Here is a 15835-nt window from a genome sequence, read left to right on the forward strand (position 1 = left end):
ACACTATAAAAACTCTCCAGACTGCAAAATCATAGAACCTAGAATTTACAGTGCAGAAGGAGGCCATCGAGTCTGCACCGGCTCTTGGAAAGAGCACCCTATCCCCGTAACCCAGTAACCCCACCTGACCTTTTTGGACACCAAGGGGAATTTATCATGGCCAATCCACCTAACCTGCACATCTTTGGACTGGGAGGAAACCGAAGGAAACTCACGCAGACACGGGGAGAACGTGCAGACTCCGCACAGGCAGTGACCCAATCAGGGAATCGAACCTGGGACCCTGGAGCTGTGAAGCAACTGTGCTAACCACTGTGCTACCGTGCTATATATAACCGTTATATAGTTATTTTGAAATATTGAATGTTTAACACATTGGCAGGGATTCGCTTGCCCTGCCAGCAACTTAAAGCGTGAGAATCGGGCACCATTTTTAAACGCTGTCCAACAGCGAGCAAGCGAACTGGTTCAACCTTGAATTCCCCCGCCCCCCCCCCCCCCCGCCGACTGTGAGCACCAGCAGTGCCAGGGCATGCCCAAGCATGATGACCCCCGCCCCCCCCCCCCCCAAATGGAGCGCAGCATTCACCCAATCTTCCCTGGGAGGTCTACTTGCAAGGTGCACACCTTGGGAGACCAGTCGTGACTTCATGTAACAAACAAAGGCACTAAAGAATGTTCAGAGTCAAGGTGGGCCAAATGGTTATCCTAATCCTCCTGTAATCATCTAATCATCCTATTTGCTAATTATCATTTTGAGAAACTTCACTAGATTGAGGGTACATAAGGGTGCATTTAAAATGTACTTTCCTGTATCTACCACAGGTGGTTCTTCCAACCTTCATACTGGAAAAACGTTCATTGCTGGAGATGTATGCAGATTTTATGTCCCATCCAGACCTCTTCATTGCTATCTCAGATGGTGCTACCCCTGAAGAGAGGATGATCAGCTTTGTTGAGTATTACCTCACCTCATTCCATGAAGGCCGCAAAGGAGCAATTGCTAAGAAACCATACAATCCAATTATTGGTGAAACATTTCACTGTTCATGGAATGTACCAAAAAACACAATGAACGATACTTCATCCAATACCTCATCACAGAGTTGTCAGCAGAAGACAAAGTGTTCTGATGGGACAGAGGGAAATGGCCAGTCAGACTATCATTTAAGATTTGTGGCAGAGCAGGTATCCCATCATCCACCTGTTTCTGGATTTTATGTAGAGTGTGAAGAGAAAAACATGTGTGCAAATACACATGTATGGACGAAAAGCAAGTTTATGGGCATGTCCATTGGAGTTGTAATGATTGGAGAAGGTAAGGATGCAATTGCTTCTGATTTGAAGAAGGAGAGAAATAGGTGATTATTGGAAACCTGTATGTTATCTAATTAAAGTTACTATCCACAGGATTGAAATAAGACCAGACTGGGTCCAATTGTGAAAGAACAAATTCATAATAATTGGGTTGTGAACTTAAAAAATATACATAATTAAGAGTTCAATTTTAGTTTAAGGTTCATGGGTGGTATTAGAAGATGACACCAATATGGGCAGCATGGTAGCATAGTGGTTAGCACTATGGCTTCACAAGCACTGGAGTCACGGGTTCGATTCCCAGCTGGGGTCACTGTCTCTGTCTGCAGAGCCTGCTGCACGTTTTCCCCGTGTGTGCTCCGGTTTCCTCCCACAGTCCCGATAGACTTGCTATTAGGTGAATTGGACATTCTGAATTCTCCCTCTGTGTACCCGAACAGGTGCCTGAATGTGGCGTGTAGGGGCTTGTCATAAGCAGAATATATACAATATAGTATTTGATTAGAAGCTGGCGTTGGCTCACTATGATGATCCTTGGTGGCTACACGCTGAACATTTTGCTCCAAGGAGTGGTATAATGTAGATTAGCACCTATGAGTTCGCCAGAGAAACCCAAGGAAACAATGTGGCTGGTCATGATTTTTCTAATAGTTTTCTCTCTTTGTTAGGAAGAATTTTCAACAATCGATTAACAAAATTGTGAGGAGGTGTGTTATCAGATAATCAGTTTCTCTTTTGTGGACAGTGGCAGATTTCCTGTCCAAGCTGCTGTCTATAACTTATTGAGCCACCTAGGGAATGGTTCAGGAGCAGCTGAGTCTCTTTGGAATATTATTAACATTGTTGCAACGGTCTAAAGAGAAAGCTATTTTATTTATTTAAGTAGTCTTGAGAGTCCATTGGGACTATTACTTTCCAGAACAAAATATTTGGCTTCCTTTTAATTATATGTCCATGGAAATAGTGTTGTAACTTGATTTGGAGCACAACAGTTATGCTCCCCAAAAGCTTTAAATTAAACCTTCTATAAATGGGAGAAATCTGGCAACTTCTTACTTAGAGTTGCATTACCCAAGTCACAGTTTTTGATTGACTTCTGAACAAGCGATACATGGTTTAATATGTTTCATAAGTTGTATAAATTTAGTTTAACATAATATTTTTTGTGTGCATTGTTAGATTTCTGATCAGCATAGATAACTAGCAATGAAACTGAAAAATGATTGTCAATTGAGCTTTATGGATTAATTGACAGATCATATGACAATACTCTGATGAATCAAAATGTCTGACATGTTTCTGATTTAATGCTGCCCTGGCTTAGGAAATGCAGATATTGTCAATCAATTCATTGTGCCTTCTGTCCCCATATCAGGAAGTCACTAGTGACTATTCCCCTACTCTCATCTTCAAACTTTACAAGATTTATGAAACCGTTGGATCGTTTGATAATGGATATCAGGAAATTACTTGAGACGGTCATGGTTTCATTTTAAAGTTAGTTGGTGATTAGCACACTTGAGGTTTGCTATTATAGTTTGTGGTTTTGGTTTAATTTTTTGATTACCGTGTAACTTTTCTTAAACTGGTTTATTTTATGTTGTGTTTTCTCAACCAAAGGTGAAGAGTGTACAGTATTTTGCCTGTTTAGGTGTTCAAGGTGAATCTCTATCGTGTTGTGTATATATCTGCTTAATATAAATGTAAATATTTGAATTAGAGTTTTGATTCCGCTATTATGAGCTATGTACTTTCAAGTTTATTAGATTCACATAGTTTTCGTTTTCATTTCCATATCCTTCATTTCAACATCCTTTGCATTCTGTAGGATCAGCCAAGTTGTCATTGAGAAAAATCCCAAGGATCCAGTCTCTTTAAGATACGTTTTAACATTACCCATGTGACTGTGCTATGTAAATGAGCCTCCCAAAGATGGTGTTCAGTTCTATTCTCAACTGTCCAACAGAACAATTTCTATCATTGCTGCATTCAGAGTTTTCATATTATGTAACTTCTTGAAAAAGCAAGTCAGCATTGCACTGCCATCTTTCTTGTTTTAAAAAAAAAAGGTAATTTCTTCAGGCCGTAAATTTGAGCACTCTGAATTTCACAGTTACTGTTGAGATTCACGAATTTTGCCTTTGTTGGCATTTAACCTGCTCTAACATGGCTGTTTGTCAATTGTGCCTGGGGTTTGCTGCCTTTACTGCATGACAAGCTGTGCAGATGCAAGGTGTCTCGGGGGAGGATTCACCAAAAGAGCCAACTCTGAGTCTTGACCTAGTCAGTGTATATGATTTGGTGGTGTAACTTCGCAGTGATACCCGAGAGGTTTGTCTTTCCAGAATCAGCATTGTGTGATCATTGTTTTTCACATTTGCTGTTTGATTCTGCCACTTTCTGCTATGGCTAATTACCAGCGAGCACCAAGGCAAATTATGATCAGGTATTTTCCAATTATCGCTCGGATGCTGTCGGTCTTGAGCATCTTTTAGTTTATGGTTGGTGCTGAGATTCTTTCCACTAGTCTCTCTCTTATCTTGAATTGCCAATTAATTCATCTGCTAAGGCATTGTTATTGGTATGATTATGCCCCGAAGTCAAAATATTAGGGCACTGGAACATTCCTAGATGTTGTGCCACTATTTCAAATTTTGCAGACATTTCTTTCCCATTCTTCTTGTAGACTGTTAGGAGGTTCTGGAACCTAAACTGGCTCAATAAGCACATCAGTTCAAAGTAAACTGTATACACAGAGGTTTTACAAGCCACTTTAGATTGTGTATATTACAACAGCAAGCAATCCTGCTGCAGTCCGTCAGGTGCAATTGAAGCTCGAGGAGGGATCCCCTAAGGACAGAAATTCCATATTACTGTTTGTCAAACTGTGTTATGAACATCACTGTAACAATAGTAATTTGCTACCACACTCACTGGTGCAGTTCTTTCGCCAAAGGCCATCAGAAATCTTGTCTGTATGCATTTCTGCATACATTGCATATAGATTTGGGTGGGGTTCTGCTGGTGTATTAGTAATGCCACCAGGAGAACTTCAAGACTAATGACTACTTATGGGGTACAAACCACCATGTCCTAAAGGCCTTAGCTATGTCTTTGACCCTTTTGAATTTCTGAATCAGGAATTCAGTAATTACTTCTGCCAACGTCCTTCAAGCAAAATGTTTCAAAAAGCCCCACCTCCTGACAGGCCACCCCAACCATCCAGCAATTATGCCATTTTGACGAGCAGGGCACCACTTATTTTCTGTCACAACCCAGTGACGAACCATTACCTAAGATAAGTCAGTCAGCGAAATAAAAGCTCCTCCCTAGATTTGTGGAAATTACCATTCCGACAATTTATCAAACCCAGCTTTTGGAAATATTGGAGTTTTGTGAAGTTGTGGTGCCACAAATGAGCCTGAATTAAGAAGGAAGGCATGAGGCTGTCGGACCTGAGGCAAGGGTTGACAGGCTGCAAGATCTGTGTCCAGAACAAAGCCCAAAATGGTGGCATTGGGCCTGTGTACCTTATTTGAGGGGGAAGTTGCGTGTTAGGTTTGCTTGGGTGAGAAATTATCAGTGAGGAACTGGCAGCTGTATTTCAGTTTTTCAAGAATTGTAGTTGTTTAGGGTTAGAGAGGAAAAAACACAAGCACACAAAAGAAAATTTGAAGACCAACAGCTGCAAAAGTATTATGAAGCATTGCAATTTTGGCTCTGAGTTACCTGCTGGACATAATGTTGAAGCTGATTTCTATTAGCCTGAGTGGATATCTTGGAGAACACCCTTTTATATATGTAAGAGACATGGTAATATTATTCTAATTGCCTCCACAAAGATAGGCTTGGTTGTAGATTTGAATATTTGGATGCTAAATGGACCTCTTTCTATGTAGATAGAACCAAGTCAATTTGAAAAGCTGGGCTTTTTGTATCATGGAGAACGAGGATCTCTAAGCAAAGATTAACTGTAGCTTATAATTTTATCCTGTTACCAATTTCAGGCAGGAAATCTTTCAGGAAATGATATTCCAATACTAGTGCTATATTTTGAGCCAACTATATTTATACTTTAAAAAGCCGCCTTAGACAGCATCTGTAGTAGTGCATCTGAAAATAGTCCATTTACCAAAATTGGCTGGGCTTAGCCTGGAATTAAGGATGATCTTTTAATTTAGAAAACCTGAATTCTCCCCCCCCATGTAGCATTACTGGGTTAAGCTCCTATGGTATGTGGCGGGTGTTAGAATGAATATCTACCAGTGAGGTTATCTTTCATTCTTTGTAGTAGTTTCCTCCACGTACCAAGGATCGGCTGATTCAAATCCTCCATTCCCATTTCCTTGAAGGGTATTAAAGTCCATATGTACAGCTAAATGTATGTCTTTGTTTACAATTTCTTTGTTCTGCTCCCTCTGGTTAAGAGCTACAAAGTAGCCCAGGGAGGTGCCTTTATATGGCGCAAGAAGGGAAGATCACATGATGTCAAAACTATCTTAAAGGGCCCTTGTGATTTTCCCTGTTGACAACCTGGGCTGATCCTGCAGTATGTGGAGGATGCATCCTTTTGAAGAATGAAGAATGTCATTCAAGGTAGGGAATTGACTTTAATTCTGTCAATATCCAGTACTTCGTACTTTGAATGTTCTTGCCCTTCTCAAGACAGTGACTCATACTGGTTACAATAATATAAACAACAAGGTCCCCATAGATCAGGGAGTGAATCTGGGGCTTTCCTGTATGACTTTTTGTACCACACTGCATACACCCTCCTATGGAGACATTGGAGAACTGTTTATTCAATAATAATAATTTTTCCCCCCAAACACTGCATTGGAAATTATTGTTATGGCATATGCATTTCAAATTTTCATGTTATCCTGTATGAAAATAGTTAGATGGTCATTAAACTCAATATATGGAAATTTGTGTACATAATAGTTCCAAAAATAGTTGTCCTCTCTTTCCCTATGAATGTATAAAACAATTTGGACCAAATGCTCAACATGCTTTTTATAGGTTGCTTTTCAGATTGATAATACACAAGTTAATTAATAACGATCAAGCTGCTAATGTGCAATGGTTTGAACTTGCATTTAAGGCTACAGACGATTGACAGAATTTAATTATATGGTATCTACTCTAACAAAATGTACTGTTGTAACAATTCTTTTCAGATGATGTCAATGAAAATGCTGTAAATTAATATATTTTTGCCATTTAGGTCTATTGTGTCTCTTGGAACATGGAGAGGAGTACACATTTACCCTTCCTTGTGCGTATGCTCGTTCCATTTTGACAGTTCCTTGGGTGGAACTCGGAGGAAAAGTTAATGTCAACTGTGCGAAGACTGGTTACTCAGCAGCTATAACTTTTCACACAAAGCCATTTTATGGTGGCAAACTTCACAGGTACAGTCAATCCCTAGTGATGTGCATAAATAATCTTATGGTAACATAGACACATAATAGAAATGTACAGAACTTTAAAAGCTTTCTTGTAATTGTAAGGAAAATTGCACAGCAGATAAAAACACATTGAAATGCAAAGTAGAAATCTTCTGCTATCACGTGAATGCTCAGGAATATGCAATACAGAAAATGGTGTAGACTTTTTCCAGACAATAACTGAAAGTAATGCAGATTAAATGTTTTGCTTTCAATCTGTAAAACTTCTGTAGACATTTTGGGATAATATATTTAAAATTTCTGTAACATCTATTCTGTTCTGTGATTGCAGCAATAATAACAGTTTGCATTTAACATAGTAAAGCATCGCAATGTGGTTGAGAGAGGATGGAGCCGATGCCAAATTATAATGGGGAAAGTGAGGAGAATTTTTGGCTGAAGATATGGGCTTTAATAAAACAAAGCCAAAGTGAGTTCGAGAGCAGAAGTTTTGAAATGGATTTTCAGAGAGTAGAGCCACAACCCCCAGGCTCTGCGACAAGGGCAGAATGTTAGGGGTTGCACAGAAGGCCAGAGTGGGAGGGCCAAAGGAGATACAAGGCGATACAAGGAGATTTCTCGGCAAAAGGAGTTTGCCGAGAAAAAGATGTGGAGTGTATGGAGGATTTAAAGAAGAAGACTAGTGTTTTTAATTCTACGAATTGGGGATTAGGAACTCTGTGTAGGTGAGCGAGAATAGGGAGGATAAGTGAGCAGGATTTTATATGCATTATAAGTTATGGAGGGTGAATAATTGGAGACTGGTAAGCAGGATGTTTAAAAGAGTGAGCCTGGAGGTGATGTTCTGGGTTCCAGTGGAGGTGTCTTCTGTTGAAGAGGCCGAATAATTGATCTACTGGGCAATAGGATTTGAGGTGTGAAGATCAACACTGCATCGGATGGGTTGCTAAGCAGAGCAATGAAGTCCGTGGCAAGGAAATAATATTTATTGAAAATCATGGCCTTGCCATGATGAGTTGGAAATGTTTTGATTAATTCAAAACTTGATGTCAGACTGACAGGAGTCTGTTAGATTGGATATGATGGAATAACATGATGGAACGATAAAGCTTTTCACAAATACACATGAAAATTGACCCTCTTTCTTCAGAGGTTGTTAGTGAGAGCAACGTGTAGGTATTGAAGACAAGAACGTTATGTTTTTAATTCATTTAAGGGCTGTAGGCTTCGCTGCCTAGGCCAACATTCATTGCCCATCCCTAATTGCTCTTGAGAAGGTATCGGTGAACTGTCTTCCTGAACCGGTGAACTGTCTTCCTGAACCGCTGGAGTCCACGTAGTGTAGGTACACCCACGATGCTGTTAGGAAGGGAGTTCCTGGATTTTGACCCAGTGGTAGTGAAAGAACAGCAATATCTTTCTACGGCAGAATGGTGAGTGGCTTGGAGGGAAACTTAGTGGTGGTGTTCCCATGTATCTTCTGCCCTTGTCTTTCTAAATGGTAGCGGTCATAGGTTTGGAATGCGCCTTGATAAGCTGCTTCAATGCATCATGTAGATGGTATACATTGCTGCCACTGTGGTGGAGGGAATTAATGTTTAAGCTGATGAATATGGTGTCAATCAAGTCTTGATGGTTGTGGGATCGCTTAGCTCGGTCTGTCATTTTCTGCTGGCGTACAAGTGTTCCTGTGTTGTAGCTTCATCAGGTTAATACCTCATTTATAGGTATGCGTGGTACCGCTCCTAGCATGCCCTCCTGCACTCTTCATTGTCCCCTTGTCCAAGTCTTAACACCAATGGCAAATGTTTCTCTCTGACCACTGTGTCAATTTCTTTCAAAATTCTAAAAACATTACCGGAACTTTCTATGTTCTAAGGAATTCATGGCTAGTTTATGTCATCGTTCCTCATAATTTAACCCATGGAACGTTGGTAACATTCTGGTGAATCTGCACTGCACTCCTTCCATAGTCAATATATTTGCTATAAAGTACAGCATTCAGTACTGTACACAGTACTCATGATATGGTATAACCCAGACCTTTGCGTATCTGTTGAATAACCGCTTTTCTAGCCCTCTAGCAAGGAAGGCTAATCATCCTCTAGTCTTTAATACTGCCTCTCTATTAAATCATCCAAAAATGCAGCATCATTTTCTACTTGTGTGCTAACATTGCCAATCTCTACCTCAGCACCACCTCACTCAACTATTCCACTGTCTCTAAATTGTTAGACTACTTGACTGGCATCTGATATTGGATGAGCAGAGATTTTATCCAACTGATCTTGGCCAGTCTTTGATCCTTGCCGCAAGCTTCATTGCCTTGCTGCTGACACCCTCCCTCCTGGTTACTGACTGAGGCTGAATCAAACTGTTGACAACTTTTTATGATATGTTTGACTCTGAGAAATCAATCCAACCACATTCACACCATTGCTAAAACTGCCTATTTTGACTTCCTGTGATATCGTCCAACTCCCCTTTCTCAATTGATTTGCTGAAAGCTTTATCCGTGCCTTTGGTACCTCTAGACTTGACTATTCTAATGCTCTCCTGACGGGCATCCCATCTGCACCATCCATAAACGTGAGGTAATCCAAAACCCTGCTATCTGCGTGCTAAGCTGCTGCATGCTTACCAACATTGGGTTAAGAAAAGCCTAATTTTTATAATTTTCGTACTTTTTTTCAAATTCCTCCAGAGCTCCATTTTTCCCAATTCTGTAATCTTCCTCATCTCCCCCTATCTCTATAATCTTCCTCATCTCCCCCTATCTCTATAATCTTCCTCATCTCCCCCTATCTCTATAATCTGCCTCATCTTCCCCTATCTCTATAATCTTCCCTCTCTCTGTAATCTTCCCTGGGCGGGATTCTCCGACATCGCGCCGGGTCGAAGAATTGCCGGTGGGCCGCGCGAATGGTGCCACGCTGCCCTGACGCGGCACGCGATTCTCCGCAGAGCAGAGAATCGGCGCCGGCGTGGTTGGCGCAGCGCTGGTCGAGGACCGCTCTACGCGGCCGGCCCACCGCTTCGCTGGCCCGGATGGGCCGAGCAGCCGTAAGAAAAGAGTCGAGTTCCGCCAGCGCCGTTCTAACCTGCTCTGGGCCGGCGGGACCTCGGCGTGTAAGGGTCGGGTGGCAGTCATTGGGGAGGGAGGTGGGGTCCGACACTTGTCCTTCTCAGGCCTCCGATGTGGCCTGGCCCGCGATTGGGGCCCACCGATCGGCGGGCCTGCCTCTGTGGCTGGGGGTCTCCTTTCCTACGCGCCTGCCCCGTAGTCCTGCGCCATGTTGCGTCGGGGCTGGCCCGTTGAAGGAGGCCACTGCGCATGTCCTCGTTGGCGCCGGTGCAACTGCGCATGCGCAGATTCCGCGGTGCACAGTTCGCGCCGGGATCTGCAGCTGGAACGCCGCAAACTGCTCCAGCGCCGTGCTGGCCCCCTGGAGGGGCCAGAATTGCGGCCTGTTCACGCCATCGTAAAACGCAACGGCATTTACGACGGCGTGGACACTCCGCCGCGGGATTGGAGAATCCCACCCCTTATCTCTAATCTTCCCCAACACTACAGTCGTCCAAACATTCTCAATGTTAACCACTACCACCATTGGCTACTGAACATTCAATTGCCAAGGTCCGAAACTCTGGAATTCCCTCTCTAAATCTCTGTTCTTCTCTTTCCTCTTTTTAGACTCTTCTTAAAATCTACCTTCTTAAGCTTGTGGTCATCTTTTAAAAATATATTTCCAGCAAAATTTTCATTATAACAAAAAAAAAAAAAAATCCCAACCCGCACTATACCAAAAGTGCACCCACCCAGCCCCCCCCCCCCCCACCCCCCCACCCACCAAAGAGAAAACAGAAGCTTAATAAAAAGACAAACTCTTTTCTCACCCTCTCCCAATATTCACTCTTGCCCAGATCCAGCTTGTGCCCTGAAAAGGAGCTAAACTCCCTGAGCAAACTCCGTTATGTCCCCCACATTAGAGAGTGGTTCAGTGATGCATAGTAACAGATCGTCAGCATATAGGGACACCCTATGCTCCCTCCCTCCATGCTCTCTCCCCCTCCATCTGTTAGCCGACCTCCACAAAATGGCCAGCAGCTCGATTGCTAAGGCACACACGAGAAGAGACAATGGACACCCCTGTCGCGCCCCCCTATTCAGTTGGAAATAACCCGAGCTCAGGGCATTAGTACGTACACTTGCAGTGGGGGCCCTGTACAAAAGCCTAATCCATTAAATACATTTTGGCCAAAAGCAAAACCGCGCCAGGATCTCCGAGGTACCCGCACTCAATCCTATCGAACGCCTTTTCCACGTCCATTGAAATAATCACATCTGGCTTGGTTCCTAAGGAGGATAACATTTAACAATATCCTAATATTGGCCAACCCTTAACAAATCCAGTCTGCACCTCTGAAATCATCCCAGGAAGGCAGAGCTCCAAACGCATTGCTAACAACTCAACATTAGCGTTACAGTGAAATAGGCCGATATAACCCACATTCCATGGGGTCCTTGTCCTTCTTCAGGATCAAGGAAATCGATGCCTGCACCAGCGTGGCCAGCAGCATCCCCTGCAAGACGGAATCCTTAAACATATCCAGCAGAAGTGGAACCAACCGATCAGTAAACTGTTTGTAAAATTCAATGAGGGACCCACCTGGACCCGGTGCTTTGCCCGCCTGCATTAATTGAATACAGCTCATGGTCTCTTCTGGCCCAATCGGTGTCTACAACTCCTGCCTTCTCTCCTGCTCCATCTCTAGAAAGGTCAACCCATCTAAATATTGCTTCATTGAAGAGCCCTCCTTCGGGGGCTCTGACTCATACAACCACAGTAGAAGGCCTCAAACACCTCATTAACTTTCTTTGGGGATGGGACCAACCTGCCACCTGAGTCCCTAACCTGCACTAGCTCCCGGGAGGTAGCCTGTCATCTCAGCTGGTGAGCCTGGCCTTCTCCCCATGCTCATCAAAGTCCCTCTCGCAGCTGGGTCACCGCCTTACCTTTTGACGACAACTCAAAACTCATTTTCAATTTCTATCTTTCTGTCAATAACTCCGGTGTCGAGGAGATCGAGTACTAGCGGTCCACCTCGAGAATGAAGTCCACCATCTACTGCAACGCCATCTTCCCAGATTTATCCATATGTGCCTTACAAGAGATTATCTCCCTCTAATAACTGCCTTCTGGGCTTCCCAGAGCGTGGAAGGCTAGACCACCTCATGCTCCCAATGGCTAGATCAGGGCTTCTGCCTCAACGACCAAAGGGCCCAGTAAAACTCAGGAGGAGTTGTATAGATCCTCTTCCCCCATCAACTTTCCGAACATATTGGACATATAATCCGTGACGTTTGAACCCTCCAGAACTTCCGGCAGCAAAACAATTCTTAAGTTTTGGTGTCTGGAGCGATTCTCCAGATCATCAATCTTTGCCTTTAGCACTCTACGCTCCTCAGTCAGCACTGCCATCTCCACCTCCAGGGCGACAATCCAATCACTGTGGTCAGAGAGGACCACCTCGGCCTTTGTATCGTCGCCCCTTGTGCCTCTATCCACCAATCCATCTTGTCCATGGCTGCCCGAATTGGGACCAAAGCCCCCTCCATTGCCTTCTCCAGATCCTCACTGACTGCCTGCCGCTGCTTTTTAAACTCATCGATCAAGAAACTAACCAACCTCCCAGTCGACCACCAAGGGGCCAATGACACAGCAGACCACCCCCCCCCCCCTGCTGAGGCATGAGGAACTTCTCTGCCTGAGGACAATCCCTTGCCCGACTTCTGCCTTGTTATACTTAACAAACATTACTCATACGAGGGGATCTTATTCCATCCAACTACATCAATTTCCTCCAAAATATCGCCCGTAAGCTGGGTATAAAGGGCCAAAAACAAAGTACCCTGGCGGGAGCAATTGGATCTGCCATCTCTTTCATTACCTAGCTCCACATGTGTGACTTTTTAAATTCATTTACGGGATGTAGGTGTCGCTGGTTAGGCCAGTATTTAGTGGCCATCCCTAGTTGCCCGTCAGGTGGTGATGAGTTGCCTTCTTGAACCGCTGCAGTCTTTCAGGTGTAGGTACATCCACTATGCTGTTAGGGAGGGAGTTCCAGGATTTTGCCCCAACGACAGTAAAGGTATGGCGATATATTTCCAAGTAGGTTTAGGGCCAGTTGTTTCATAATTTTCACCCTTATTGCTTCTACTACCCGGTTTGAATGACTTGCCAATATAAAACAACCAATTTTTCTAATGCCTCCACTTTATCAATTTTAGCCCAAATTACCTCAACTCTTCATTCTGACTTGGGCAGCATCATTTTGGTAAAAACAAATTCCCAAAGGCTACCCCAGCTGTGCCTTCTGTGTTCATGCCTAAATCTCCTTTTTGGTCCCTAAATGTGTCCATTCAACCTCTTGCTACCATTTTAGTGGTTAGCACTGCAGACTCTCAGCGCCAGGGATCCAAGTTCAATTCCAGCCTTGGAGTTCCAGCCTTGTTTGTGTGGAGTTTGCACCTTCTCCCTCTCTGCATGGGTTTCCTTTGGGTGCTCGAGTTTCCTCCCACAATCCAAAGATGTACAGGTTAGGTGGATTGGCCATGATAAATTTCCCCTTCGTGTCCAACGATTAAGTGGGTTACAGTGTTGCTAATTGTGTTTCTCTTTATTTGGCTCTGAAGATGGCGGCCAATATGGTCGCCTTTCTTAATTCTAAATTACGTTTTGCTCTAGAATCGCCAGGTATCTCGCGATACCGCCACAAGATTCAAAACCGAATACTGATCAAAGACTCGATACACCAGTTAGTAAGTTCAAACTCAATGCTCATTTATTTACACACACAGTTAAATATACTCATGCACAAAACTCTACAGACTAAACTATCACTTCTGCTAAAGCTTATACTTCGCTTCAGGCGCCCACTCAGTCAGAGGAACAAAGGCCGTTGTTCGGTTCTGAGGCTGCTGGGGTTGAACTGGTATGGAATAACAGCTAAGAGCGTCTGTCTGGTAGCATGCGTTGACCTTGGACTTACTTGTTCTGATGCAGCTTTGGCAGGTCTCTCCTTGGTGAGAGCCGGAGCCACAAGAGAGAGATTCTCTCTTGGGGGATTCTTCTCAAACCCAAAGGGGGCTTTGCACGCTTTTGGGTGGGCCTTGAACTTGGCCCCAATTAATTGGGCCGTTTCCCAATCGTTCCTATCGATTTCCTCCAATAAAGGGGTGGGTGCCCTGATTGCTGGGCGTGTCCTAGGTGGCCGTTGGCCTGCTTTGTTCTGGTGTCCTCTGGTACTGGGGTGTCTGCCTTGGTATTGTTTACTTAAATGTTACTCTTTTGTCCCCGGGCATGGCCCATTAGTATGGTAATGGTTTTGCAGTTTCGGCCTTGTCTAGGAGGCTGCGGCCCCAATCAACAGACAAACTCTGCACCTGCTTGCTTTCTCAGTATTGTCCATTTTCCCTGCAATCTTTGCAAACTGTCCATTTTTTAAATCGGGAAGTGGCCATCCCAGATGGCTACACCAGGAATGGGGCGGGGGGGGCGGCCTAGGTACGGTGCTCTTTTGGAGGGTTGGTGCAGACTCGATGGACGGAATGGTCTTCTCCTGCACTGTAGCTGTAGGAATTCTATGGTTCTATTAATACTCCTACAAAATACTTTAACATTCCCACTTCTGTTAGCTGCTAGTCTCTTATCATACTCTCTCTTTGATACTTTTATTTCTTTTTCACCTCCATTTAAAATTTCCTATACTTAGCCTGGCTCTCACTTATATATCAACTTGAAATGTGTCATGTGCACCCTTTTCCTGCATGATCTTCCTCTCCCTTTCTATTGTCATCCAAGAATCTCTGTCCTTGCTTGTCCTATCTTTGCTCCTCCTGTGAAAATGTTTTTTCCTTTCATTCATGGGGTGTGACTAGACCAGCATTTATTGCCCATCTGTAATTGTCCTTGAGAAGTGGCGGTGAACAGTCTTTATGTACCACTGCAGCCCATGTGGTCCAGGTAAACCCACAGTGCTGCTGGTGAGGGAGTTCCAGGATTTTAACCCAATGACTATGAAGGAACGACAATATAGTTCCAAGTCAGGATGGTAAGTGGCTTGGAGGAGAACTTCCAGGTGGTGGTGGTGTTCCCAGGTATCTACTGCCCTTGTCCTTTTCGATGGTACTGGTCATGGGTGTGGAAGTGTCTAAGGAGCCTCGGTAAACTCCTGCAGTGCATCTTATCCATGGTACACTTGGCTGCCACTCTGCATCATCGGTGGGGTGAATAAATGTTTGTGGATGATGTGCCAAATCAAGTGGGGGCTGCTTTGTTGTGGATCGTGTCAGCTGCTTGATTGTTGATGTGCTGCACTCATCCAGGCAAGGGGAGTATTCCGTTACACTCTTGACTAGTGCCTTGTAGACAGTGAAGAGGTTTTGGGGAGTCAGGAGGTGAGTTACTCGCCAGAGGATTCCTAGCTCCTGACCTGATCTTGTAGCCACTGTTTTTATGTGGCCAGTCCAGTTCAATTTCTGGTCAGAGGTAGCCTCCAACCCCGGATGTTGACCGTGGGAGATTCAGCGACAGTAATGCCATTGAATGTCATGGGGAAATGGTTAGATGCTCTCTTGTTCGAGATGGCCATTGCTTGGCATTTGTGTGACACAAATGTTATTTGCCACTTGTCAGCCAAGCCTGGATATTGTCAGGGTCTTGCTGCATTCGAAGATGGACTGCTTCAGTATCTGAAGAGACACTAATGGTGCAGTCATCAGCCAACATCCCCACTTCTAAATATGATGGAAGGAAGGTGATTGATGAATCAGCTGAAGATGTTGAGCTTAGGAAACTGATCTAAGGAATTATTTTTGTTGTGATCCAGTGTTACTTTTTAAAAAAATATATATTTTATTGAAAATTTTTCGATCACAATTTTTACCCCTTACACATCAAACATAAGAAAAAGAAAATTTAACAGTACATGTAACATCATAACCACAGTCTAATAACAAATAACTAACCAACATGGTAAACTAATCATTTAACATAAAATAAATTAAAACTCCCCCCCCCCCCCCCCCCCCCCTCCCCCCTCCC

The 15835-nt window shown here is 43.7% G+C and overlaps 1 protein-coding gene across 2 annotated transcripts in view; it reads left to right on the top strand.

Moving 5' to 3' along the window:
* osbpl11 (oxysterol binding protein-like 11) overlaps nt 1–15835 on the top strand; it is a 206409-nt gene that overhangs the window by 131640 nt on the left and 58934 nt on the right. For both annotated transcript variants that reach the window (XM_072473183.1, XM_072473182.1), the window contains exons 9-10: nt 826–1318; nt 6545–6731. In XM_072473183.1, the coding sequence (XP_072329284.1) occupies nt 826–1318; nt 6545–6731 (680 nt within the window). The remainder of the gene's footprint in view (nt 1–825; nt 1319–6544; nt 6732–15835) is intronic.

Source organism: Scyliorhinus torazame, chromosome 2, assembly GCF_047496885.1.
Source record: "Scyliorhinus torazame isolate Kashiwa2021f chromosome 2, sScyTor2.1, whole genome shotgun sequence".
Lineage (NCBI taxonomy): Eukaryota > Metazoa > Chordata > Chondrichthyes > Carcharhiniformes > Scyliorhinidae > Scyliorhinus > Scyliorhinus torazame.